General features: G+C 42.2%; 1 protein-coding gene across 1 annotated transcript in view; it reads left to right on the top strand.

Annotated features, from left to right (window-relative positions):
- Nucleotides 1–12,531, top strand: part of LOC145362480 (inter-alpha-trypsin inhibitor heavy chain H3-like) — a 92,447-nt gene that overhangs the window by 15,131 nt on the left and 64,785 nt on the right. The window contains exons 11-13 of the mRNA XM_080218495.1: nt 1,849–1,974; nt 3,333–3,514; nt 9,661–9,846. Of these exons, the coding sequence (XP_080074621.1) occupies nt 1,849–1,974; nt 3,333–3,514; nt 9,661–9,846 (494 nt within the window). The remainder of the gene's footprint in view (nt 1–1,848; nt 1,975–3,332; nt 3,515–9,660; nt 9,847–12,531) is intronic.

Below are 12,531 nucleotides of genomic sequence, written 5' to 3' on the forward strand. Positions count from 1 at the left end.
CTATTATAAAGCTGCTTGGCATAGCAAAGCTTAACATGGCACTGGAAAATGACACTGCCCACAGTATGATGTATAGAGGCACATAATAAGACAGACTGAGAGACCAGTCTAAAGAGAACCTCTACAAGTAAGCAACCAGCCAGCATGGTGGACAACACCATTCATGATAGTAACCTGGGAACGAGAAATACTTAAAGACTACCAATAAACTGTTCATGTTTAAACAAGTCTCTGAATCTCCTCATTGATACACCTCTGCAACAATGAAGCACAATACTATAACAATACTGAAAGCAGGTCAGCAGGGAGAACTTCTCCAATTTGCACTTTTGCTCCATGAGAAGTCAATGACCAAATTAAGACATGACTGCTGTAGCCACAGTTCCAGCCTCACACCAAGACACAGACAGCATTGCCAGTAGTTGTCAACATCACCCTGGCTCTCAGCTTTTAGCAACAGGCATATTCCAAGCTGCAGCAGGTGACACCAGCATCACCTCCTGGAAGATCACGGGAGATCTCTAAGCCAGGTAGAATAATTCCATCTGTCCCCAGGGACTGGACAAAGCACGATGAAATAATATTAGGCTTTGCACACATTGCAGGTTTCCACAGAATGCAAAATGCAATCCAATGTATCTGCATAATTTTGCTTGCTCCCCGTCATCATTCTTATAAATGGAAAGAGATTTCATCCCATCTAACTGCTTTTTGTCCACAAGGATCACATTGTGCACATCTGTCCTCGCAGTAGTCTTGATTCTTTCATCCTCTCTGCTACCTTTATTCCTACCACCCCACCAGTTCACAACCTGGCAACTGGTCACGGCTCAGCCTTCTCCCATTGCAGTATCCTGTTGCAAGTTGCGCATAACTTTCATCTGCAAGAAAGAATAGCATGTCAGAGTGAGACATTTAGGCCAGAATTTTACCAGCCCATCCACCACGGGAATTGTAGTGGGTGAGGGGCGGACCATCAGAAGGTTTGTTGACCTGGGCAGGATTTTACAGCCTTACTCATCCCAAAACTGTAAAATCCCATGAATATATGGGTCAGCATTTTACCGTACTGCCGCCACAGGAATCAGAGCAGGCGAGGGGCAGACCACTGAAAGGCCTGTTGATCTTAGGCAGGATTTTACAGTTTCAGGTTGAGCGAAGCTGTAAAATCCCACCCATGGTTTGTAAATGTGAGTAAGATAAGAGGAATGGGAAGTGAAGGTTGTTGTACTGGTGAAATTAAGAAATGCAAAGGGATGTCAATGGATTGAAGTGTTTAGGAGAGTTTAAGAAAGCGGGAACCAGGCTGCACATGGTACAAACATCGGGCAAGGCTTGTTGAGTAGTAAGGAAAGTTCTCACCTCATGAACTTTGGTGAAGTCATTGAACTTCTGCATTGCAGTTTTGCCCTTAGAATTAAGCTTCTTGTGTTAACTTCCTTGGCAATCTCTTCCCCGGTAGTGTGGTGTTTGTTGGAATCACTTCTGATCCAAACAGGATCTATCCCCTCCTATGCACCACGCTACAGCAGAGAATTTGCTTGCACTCTCTGGAACTCGGGCAGCTTTTTACAGGGTAGGTTAAGGCCAGTTTGTTCTCTTTTGACACACAGTGACACCAGCAACATGACCAGATTAATCAACAGCTTTGGATGCAGACCTACTTATAGCCTATTCTGCAGGAGTATTTTGCCATTGAACTTTTTTTGACTGTTAAAAGCAGGCAGTTGACTTGTGCTTTATTATCTAAAATTTAGTAACGAATATAGTGCCAGTTTTAGTTGTCTCACACAATTTCTATCCAGACTGCAAAATTTGAAAAGACAATAATATTTCCTTCTGTCACAGGAACAAATATAAATGATCCTATGCTGGAAGCAGTGAATCACCTGAACAAGGCCCATAAAGAAAAGATCCTGCCAGAAAGAAGTGTCTCCATGATTATTTTGTTAACAGATGGTGATCCAAATGAAGGTTAGATAAAATGAAGGCCTTCGATTTCTGTCTTGGGAAAGTTTAAATCTTGAAAGTGAACTTGGATCTTGAAACTTGAGACAGGCAATGTCAGATCTTGCGTTCTGGTGTTTCCTTTGGTGTTGATGTGAATTTCCTTGAAAATATTGCAATCTTTCATAAACAATACCCTCAGATAATAAAACACAAAGAATAGGAATAAAATATCTAGTGGTCCTTCCTGAACTAGGCTGAATCAGGAGGATTGCCTGTATTACAAATTTGGATCTGCATTAGAAATCTCCCTCTTAATTTCCTTAAGCAATCAGAGTTAATTCCCGTCATCCTTAATCTCAAGGCCAACAAATTCTGGCCAGCCAGCCACACCCATCTCACATGATTGAATGAAAAAAAACAGTGGGACCCAGGAGTGCAACAGTGTTATGATCAAGACTGGTTTTCTATATCTGAATAAAAACAATTTGCAAACAAATTGTGCCTTTCATGGTTTCAAAACTTATGGATAATTATTTTCAAAATGTAATCACTGTTGTAATAGAGGAAATGTGGCAGCCATTTTCCTACAATTGTACGATCATGAGGTCATAGTCATGTAACCTGGTTTCTGTGATGTGGTAGATAAATATTGATCAAGGCATTGGTGAGAACTCCCCCTGCTTCTCATCAATATATTGCCATGGGATCTTTTACATGCATCTGAAATCGTTTGATTTCTCACCTGAAAAATGACACCTCTGACAGTGCAGTGTTCTCTCAATACTAAAATTTCAGCCTAAATGATGTGCTCAAGTCTCTGAAGCAGGTCCACAGCTTCAGGTTTGTTAATATTGAATCACATCTAATACCATGGATTGCAGCAGTTCAAGAAGATCGCTCATCATCACCTTCTCAAGGACAATTAGCGATGAGCAACCAAATGTTGGCCTAGCTAGAGATGCCTACATTTCCTAAATGAATTTTTTAAAAATGTGCTCTTTTCATTTTTCCAAAGGCAGGTTGAATTAACACTAGGTGAAACAAAGTTTAGTTTAAGTTATAAGCTGTTCTAAATAATGATATGTAAGACAAACAGAATAATTGTGACTTGACATTTTTCTCCAATATAAATACGTGCATTATTACAAAAGCATTTAGTTGTCAAAGAGAAACCAAACAATTTCTAAAGAATATGTTCATTGAAACATCTATATCAGTGGATAATTGTTGATTTTGTAATTGGAACCTAAACTACTATGATCATAGCCTGAAGTCAAACCTTATACCCTTCCTAATAGAACCTTAACAACTCAGTGAAAATGAATTGCATTCATTAAACGAGTGGCTCCAAAATAAATTATATTTGATTATTTTTATTATAGGAGAATCAAACCCAACAAAAATCCAGCAGAATGTTAAAAATGCTATCAATGGCAGGTACAATGTGTATTGCCTTGGCTTTGGTTATGATGTTAAGTACAGTTTCCTGGAGAAAATGGCACTGGAGAATAATGGTGTAGCACGGAGAATTTATGAGGATTCAGATGCTCCCTTACAGCTCCAGGTAAAATGATTATTAAATATTTAAAGATATTGTCCCACTTATTACGGTCCAGAATTTCCTCTAAGATGTTCCCATTGCTGCCGTAGCATCAACCTAAGTGCAACCAAATCCCTGTTGACACTAACTGGTTTACAACTGCACTTCTCGTGAAAGAGAGAATCTACCTCCATTTGGAGAGGCAAAATTTGATCAGGGATAGTCAGCGTGGTTTTGTTAGAGGGAGATCATGCATAGCAAATTCGATTGAATTTTTTGAGCATGTAACTAAGTGTGTGAATGAGGGTAGTACGGTTGATGTAGTTTGCAGGGATTTCAGTAAAGCCTTTGACGAGTCCCACATGGGAGACTTATTATGAAGCCTAATGCACATGGGAAACAGGGTGATCTGATAAGGTGGATTCATAATTGGCTTAGTGGTAGGAAACAGAGGGTGGTAACAGACGGCTGCTTTAATGATTAGAGGCCAACGACTTAACACAGGGATCTGTGCTGGGCCCCTTATTATTCAACATTTATGCAATATGTATGTGGAGGGTAAAATCAGTAAATTTGCTGACGACACAAAGATTGGCCAGGTTGTTAACAGTGAGGTTGGGTGTCTTGGGTTACAGAAAGAGAAAGACAAGATGGTCAAATGGGTGGATAAGTGGCTGGTGGAATTTATCCCTGAGAAGTGTGAGGTAATGCACTTTGGAAGGAGTAATTATACTATGAAAGATCTGACACTGGGAAGTTCCGAAGAGCAAAGGGACCTTGGCATCTTTGTCCATAGATCTCTGAAGGTGGAAAGGCAGATTAATAGGATGGTGAATCAGGGTATAGATTACAAAAGCAGAGAGGTCATGATGAAGTCGTATAGAACTTTGGTGAAGCCACAGCTGGAGTACTGAGTGCAGTTCTGGTCATCACATTATAGGAAGGATGTGAACACACTGGAGGGGGTGCAGAGGAGATTCATTGGGATGATGCTTGGAATGGAACATTTAAGTTATAAAGAGAGGTTGGATAGGCTTGCGTTGTTTTTTCTGGAGCACAGAAGACTGAGGGGCGACCTGAGTGGGTTCAAGAATATGAGGGGCATGGATAGGGTGGATAAGGACCAACTGTTTCCCTTAGTTGAAGGGTCAGTTATGAGAGGACACAAGTTAAAAGTGAGGGGTGGGAGGTTTACGGGGCATTTGAGGAAAGATTTTTTACCCAGAGGGTGGTGACGATCTGGAATGCACTGTCTGGGAGGGTGGTGGAGGCGGGATGCCTCACATCCTTTAAGAAGTACCTGGATGAGTACTTGGCACGTCATAACATGGCTATGGGCCAAGTGCTGGCAAGTGGGATTAGGTGTGTAGGTCAGGCCCTTTCATGCGTTGGTGCAGACTTGAAGGGCCAAAGGGCTTCTTCTGCACTGTAGAATTCTGTGACTCTGTGATTCTGTGAAATTGGCAGTTAAGTGCTGAATTTGCATTTTATGCCTGCAATGGCAGATGCAGTGAATTAGTGGCACATGAAAGTGGTCACTGCCAAGTGCTGTATTGTGGCTTTAACAGCTCAAAAAAGGATCACAAAAATATTAACTGGAAGGTGTGCCTGTTCCAATTGCTGATTCATGTCAGTAGCTGATTTTTTTTTTATTTGATTTGATCTATTATTGTCACATGTATTAACATACGGTGAAAAATATTGTTTTTTCCATGCTATATAAAGCATAACATTCATAGAGAAGGAAAGGAGAGAGTGCAGAATGTAGTGTTACAGTCATAGCTAGGGTGTAGAGAAAGATTAACTTAATGCAAATAGGTCCATTCAGAAGGCTGATGGCAAAGGGGAGAAGCTGCTCTTGAGACAGTTGGTACATGATCTCAGACTCTTGTATCTTTTTCTCAATGGAAGAAGGTGGAAGAGAGAAAGTCCAGGGTGCTTGAGGTCCTTAATATGCTGGCTGCTTTGCTGAGGCAGCGGGAAGTGTAGACAGAGTCAATGGATGGGAGGCTGGTTTGCGTTATGGATTGGGCCACATTCATGACGTTTTATATTTCCTTGTGGTCTTGGGTAGAGCAAGAGCCAACCAAGCTGTGATATAACCAGAAAGGATACTTTCTATGTTGCATCTGTAAAAGTTGGTGAGAATCGTAGCTGACATGCCAAATTTCCTTCATCTTCTGAGAAAGTAGAGGTGTTGGTGGTTTTTTTTAACTACTGTGTTGACTATAATATTGTTTTAAACATTCTTAAAAATTGCAGTCAGAACATGGATTCTGCTGACAGTTGAAGGTTCTATTTCTAGGAATATGGTCTGCCTGGCCAATATTCAAACACTCATACAATAACCTTCAATTTTTTTATGTAAAAACCATACACTGAAAAGTATTATGAAAATTGATATGTTACTCCATTTCCAAGTTGCTGTAGTGGTTGTTGACTGTTGTGAATGAATTGTAAAAGTTGTGAGTGATTCGTAAATATAATTTTCTTTGTGGGACAACAGTTTGCTTTGTATAAAACCAAAAAAACCTACAAAGTATAGTACTAAGGGGAATGAAATGCCAAAGATGATGTTTATAGAACTGTTAACAGTTAAACAGGACAAAGATTTCTGAGTTAAGTATCCATAATGTTTTGTAATTAAAATACTTCAGTCTGGGAAAAAAATTTAAGCCAAGTTTACTTTGGCTATCCTTTTACTTTTTATTTATTCTTTCACAGAATGTGGTTATAGCTGGCTGGCCAGCATTTATTCTCCATCCCTAATTGTCCTTAAGAAGGCATTGCCTTCTCGAACCACTATATTTCACATACCATATAGATATGCGCATCCACAGCGCTGTTTGTGAAGGCGATTAGTGCTTGGGCCTATACTGAGGAAGGTGTTTTAATCTTTTTATCAATGTCACCAAATTCTATGAGATGGGTTATTATAAGATATGCCCAATCACTTCTACGAGCTATGTGCCAAGTTGCCTTTCTTTGATTTATATATGAAGTTCTGGATTCTGTTGTTCGACAAAAGGGGTAAATATTCCACGAAGGGAGGACTGTGCCCTGCAATTTGTTACTCAGTTTGCTGCTGAAGGTATCAAATTTATAACAGTTTGATTCTTTACCAATGAGGAATTGATGTTGAGCAAACCTGCCAAATGGAACTGGGCTTCATCTAGAAAAGGCAGTACAACTTTTCTGAGTGAATGACATTAATTAAAAGAACATTAAATGACATTAAACTGAAGTCTTAGTATAGTGTTGAATGCTGTAATATCCAGAGTTGGGTGGTGATTCAGCTACAGAACACTAAGCATTTATTGTCGAATCTCAACATTTTCAGTTGATGGAGTTGCTATTTAATGGAATATGGTCTGTTGTTGTGCTGCAATGAGGAAATGTGGAAAAACAGTACACATGTTATAGTGAATCATGCTTTTTTGGCCATTTCAGAATAGTTCCTGATATCCATTGAGATATAGACTTTCAATCAGGTGGGATGGTGCCAGGTGGGGACCTCATCAGCTCCCCACCTCTGCCCATAAATCTGGGTTAGGAAGGCTAGTGGACAACCTTCCTGCCCCGCACCCAATCGGGGAGGGTGGAATCTTGCCATCTTTAAAATTCTCATAGATTTGGACCAAAAATGGGTGTTGATCCTGTTGGCTGCTGGCCTGAGCTCGGTTGGACTTTAACCTGGTGTTGTGAGATATTTTACTGAGCTATCTTACCAGAGGCAACTAATTAGGAGGCTGTCTACAGGAGCACCGTCCAATCATGGAAAAAAGGTGGGACAGATACCCAGCTGGGCCAACCTGAGGGCCTGCAGTGTTTCATTGTTGGCAGTCCCACCAGGAGAGGTTGATGCTGTGGAGGCAGACGGGGGAATGTGAGCTCATCTCAAAATCTCCAAGCTGAGTGATTGGGTGGATGCATGACAGATGTAGTATAATGTGGGTAAATGTGAGATTATCCACTTTGGTAGCAAATACAGGAAGGTAGATTATTATCTGAATGGCTATAGATTGCGAGAGGGGAATGTGCAAGGAGATCTGGGTGTCCTCTTACATCAGTCATTGAAAGTAAGCATCCAAATGCAGCAGGCAGTAAAAAAGGCAAATAGTATGTTGATCTTTATAGCAAGATGATTCAATGGCAGGAATAGGGTTGTCTTGCTGCAGTTATACAGGCCGCACCTCAAATACTGTGTGAAGTTTTAGTCTCTTTATCTGAGGAAGGATGTTCTTACTCTGGAGGGAGTGCAGCAAAGGTTTATGAGACTGATTCCGTGGGTGGCAGGACTGACATATGAGGAGAGATTGTGTTGGTTAGGGTTATAGCCACTGGAGTTTACAAGAATGAGGGGGATCTCAAAGAAATCTATAAAATTCTAACATGACTAGGTAAAGTGGATGCAGAAAGGATGATCCCATTGGCAGGAGAGTCCAGACCCGGGGTCACAGTCTGAGGATAAGGGGCAAACCATTTCGGACAGAAATGAGGAGAAATTTCTTCACCCAGAGAATGATGAGCCTGTGGAATTCTGTACCACAGAAGGAAACTGAGGCCAAAACATTGCATGTTTTCAAGAAAGAGTTAGATATAGCGCTTTGGGCTTGAGGGATCAAAGAATGTGGGGGGAAAGTGGGAACAGGTTACTGAGTTGAATAATCAGCCATGATCATAAAGATTTGGCAGAGCAGACTCAAAAAGCTGAATGGCCTACTCCAGTTCCTATTTTCTATGGCCAGAATGTTAAGGCCATTCACACTGGTGGGATTTCCCACCCTGCTGCAGTGAACAGAAATTTGTCTGGCTGCCAAATTCTCTGACCTCACTACAGTGGGAGAATGGTGTGAATGGCCAGTAAGATCATTTCTATCTATGTTTCTAAGATGAAGGTTCTGTGGAATGACAAATTATTTAAAACGATTCATGGCCACATCTGCCAGGCTAACTCACCCTCCACTGAATAGTCTGCAACTCTGTGGAAGACACTACTTGGAGAGAAGAGGTAGGTTTATCTACAGAAGGCCTCGCTGTCCTCTGGTCTAGCAGCAGGAAGTTACTTCAAGGGACGTGCCAGGTTTTGCCTGCAGTGTGCAGCCTACCCACCACTGATACCATCCTGCAACGTTCCCAGTCTAGTCCCAATTGGCCAGCAAATTGGCATTATTTAGCTACCTGTTGCTGCCAAACAGTGGGGCATCTCAGGTGGCCAACCCAAAACATAATTTTCAAAAATTCCTCCAACGCTTGCCACCAAAACCACCTCCTTGCAACTGGTAAGATCCCACCCTAAGAGCAGAGTAGACCAAATTGCCATGCTGTTTCTTCAGCATCTCCATAACATTACCAAAGGTTCCCTTTGGTGATAGGGCTTTGGAAATAGGGCTGATATTGCAGTTTCCAGCAAAGTGGATTCCTTTCCATGTGGCTACTAGGGGATTTTTGCTGTAACTTCATTGCAGTGCTAATGTAAGCCTACTTGTGACATAATAAATAAATGTCAAGATTGTACCAGTCTTTTTTTTAATGAAGGATGTTCTTCAGTGTCACAAATGACAGCCTCCTTTTCAGCACTCCCTGAGACAAATCTCAGTGCTGCATCAATAAATGAGGGCAGCACAGTAGTGCCTCACAGCACCAGGGACTCAGGTTCAATTCTGGCCTCATGCCACTGCCTGTGTGGAGTTTGCACTTTCTCCCCATATCTACGTGGGTTTCCTCCGGGTGCTCCAGTTTCCTCCCACAGTCCAAAGATGTGCAAGTTAGGTTGATTTCCAAGCTAAATTGCCCCTAGTGTCAGGGGGATTAGCAAAGTAAATATGTGGGGTTACGGGAATAGGGTTTTAGTGGGATTGTGGTCGGTGCAGACACGATGGGCCGAATGGCCTCCTTCTACGCTGTAGCAAGTCTATGATTCTATGAAATTAAGGAGGCTCTGTTGTCCAAGAGCTCTGCAGCTCACATCCCCTGCACTTGTGTGGCATGCAGGAACACTGATATTTAGCTGCTGTAGTGCTTTAGTATTATTGGCCCTTAGCCCTTTTAGTATTATTGGCCCTTACAAATACAAATGTATTCTGAGTGCTTCAATAGGAGTTTCGAGGATCAAGATTTATCAGTATTATAATTAATGTCAAATTCTTTATTTTTTTTCTTTCTCACAGGATTTTTATGATGAAGTGGCCAATCCTCTGCTGTTGGATATTGAGCTACACTACCCAGAGAACTTCATTTCAGAATTAACTCAGGTCAATTTTAGACAGATTTATAATGGGTCTGAAATTGTCGTGGCTGGCAAGATTTTAGACAATAGCGTGGATTCTCTCACAGCAAGGGTCCATGCTCAAACTGTAAGTATTCGCTATCAGTTATTCCAATTTATTTATTTACATTTTGTATGAATTACAGAATATAGTATTACACGGTGGTAGGAAGTTACCCATCATGCTTATGCCAGCCCTTTGAAAGAACTATCTACTTAATCCAGACTCCCTTCCCATTTCTTACATTTTTCTAAAATGTTCTCTCAGGGGGAAGCAGTGGCGTAGTGGTATTGTTGCTGGATTAGTAATACAGAGACTCAAGGAAATGCTGCAGGATCTGGGTTCAATTCTGCCATGGCAGATGTTGAAATTTGAATTCAATTAAAATCTGGAACTAAAAGGCGAATGATGACCATGAAAACATTGTCAATTGGGGTAAAAAGCTATCTAGGTCACTCATGTCCCTTAGGGAAGGAAATCTGTTGTCCTTACCTGGTCTTCCAAAAATGATGTGGCAATGCCGGCGTTGGACTGGGATAAACAGAGTAAGAGGTCTCACAACACCAGGTTAAAGTCCAACAGGTTTATTTGGTAGCAAAAGCCACCAGCTTTCAGAGCGCTTGCTGCTCCTTCGTCAGGTGAGTGGGAGTTCTGTTCACAAACAGGGCATATAAAGACACAAACACAATTTACAAAATAATGGTTGGAATGTGAGTCTTTACAAGTAATCAAATCTCAATGGTACAGATAATGTGAGTGGAGAGAGTGTTAAGCACTGGTTAAAGAGATGTGTATTATCTCCAGACAGGACAGTGAGTGAGATTTTGCAAGCCCAGGCAGGGGGGTTTCCAGATAATGTGACATGAACCCAAGATCCCGGTTGAGGCTGTTCTCGTGTATGCGGAATTTGGTTATCGGTCTCTGCTCAGTGACTCTGCGCTGTTGTGTGTTGTGAAGGCCACCTTGGAGAACGCTTACCCAAAGATCAAAGGCCGAACTTTTTCGAACAACCACCCTAACAAGAATCTCTTAGAATCATAGAGACACAGCCGAGAAAGTCATCGTGCTGATGAATATTCATCAAAAAAATTGGTCCCACGCTCTTTCCTCTTAGCTTGAAACAACTATATGATGACATCAGCAAGTTCTATCCCATCATCAGACTCACCATGGATTACTCTCCGGAATCGGTTGCACTCTTGGACACACACATCTCCATCAAGGACGGTCACCTCAGCACTTCACTGTTCCACAAGCCCACGGATAGCCTCACAACACTCCACTTCTCCAGCTTCCACCCTAAACACGTTAAAGAAGCCATCCCCATGGACAAGCCCTCTATAGACACAGGATCTGCTCAGATGAGGAGCATCGCAACAGACACCTCCAGACGCTGAAAGATACCCTCATAAGAACAGGATATGGCGCTCAACTCTTCGATTGACAGTTCCGACGCGCCACAGCGAAAAACCGCACTGACCTCCTCAGAAGACAAACACAGGACATGGCGGACAGAGTACCTATCGTCGTACAGTATTTCCCTGGAGCGGAGAAGCTACGACATTTTCTCTGGAGCCTTCAACATGTCAGTGATGAAGATGAACATCTCACCAAGACCATCCCCACACCCCTACTTCTTGCCTTCAAACAACCGTACAACCTCAAACAGATCATTGTCCGCAGCAAACTACCCAGCCTTCAGGAGAACAGTGACCACAACAGCACACAATCCTGTCACAACAACCTCTGCAAGACGTGCCGGATCATCGACAAGGATGCCATCATCTCATGTGAGAATAGCACCCACCAGGTACATGGTACTTACTCTTGCAACTCGGCCCACGTTGTCTACCTAATATGCTGCAGGAAAGGATGTCCCAAGGCATGGTACATTGGGGAGACCATGCAGATGCTATGACAGTGGATGAATGAACACTGCTCGACAATCACCAGGCAAGAGTGTTCTCTTCCTGTTGCGGAACACTTCAGCAGTCACGGGCATTCAGCCTCTGATCTTCAGGTAAGCGTTCTCCAAGGCGGCCTTCACAACACACGACAGCGTAGAGGCACTGAGCAGAGGCTGATAGCCAAGTTCCGCACACAGGAGGACAGCCTCAACCAGGATCTTGTGTTCATGTTACACTATCTGTAACACCCATGACTTGCCTGGACTTGCAAAATCTCACTAACTGCCCTGACACAGTACTCATCTCTATAACCTGTGCTTAATGTTCTCTCCACTCACATGATCTGTACCTTTGAGACTTGATTACCTGTAAATACACGCATTCCAGCCATTATTTTGTAAATTGAGTTTGTGTCTTTATATGCCCTGTTTGTGAACAGCATTCCCATTCAACTGACGAAGGAGCAGCAAGCAATCCGAAAGCTAGTGGCTTTTGCTACCAGATAAACCTGTGGACTTTAACCTGGTTACCGACCTGCCATTCACAAAATTCTTTCCATATATGCTTTGTCAATTTCCTTCCATGTCTTGAGCACCTCCACCAAATCTTCTCTTGGTCCAGCACACCCTACCACCCACCACTACACCCTCCTCCCCCCACCCCCGCTTCACTGGCAAGGATCACATGATGGATCCTGGTTTGCAGAGTGCCGTAAATTTGCTTATCTTACCTCATAGAAAAAATTGGCGATAAAATCTTGTTTTCTAACTCGTTTGACGCTAATTCCACCCTTTACATATTTTTTGTTGCTTTTGCACTCTATGTCTGTACTTTTAAAACTAAGAATGCCTTTTTTAACAGTCTT

The sequence above is a fragment of the Carcharhinus amblyrhynchos genome, chromosome 3, assembly GCF_965287045.1.
Source record: "Carcharhinus amblyrhynchos chromosome 3, sCarAmb.v2.hapA, whole genome shotgun sequence".
Lineage (NCBI taxonomy): Eukaryota > Metazoa > Chordata > Chondrichthyes > Carcharhiniformes > Carcharhinidae > Carcharhinus > Carcharhinus amblyrhynchos.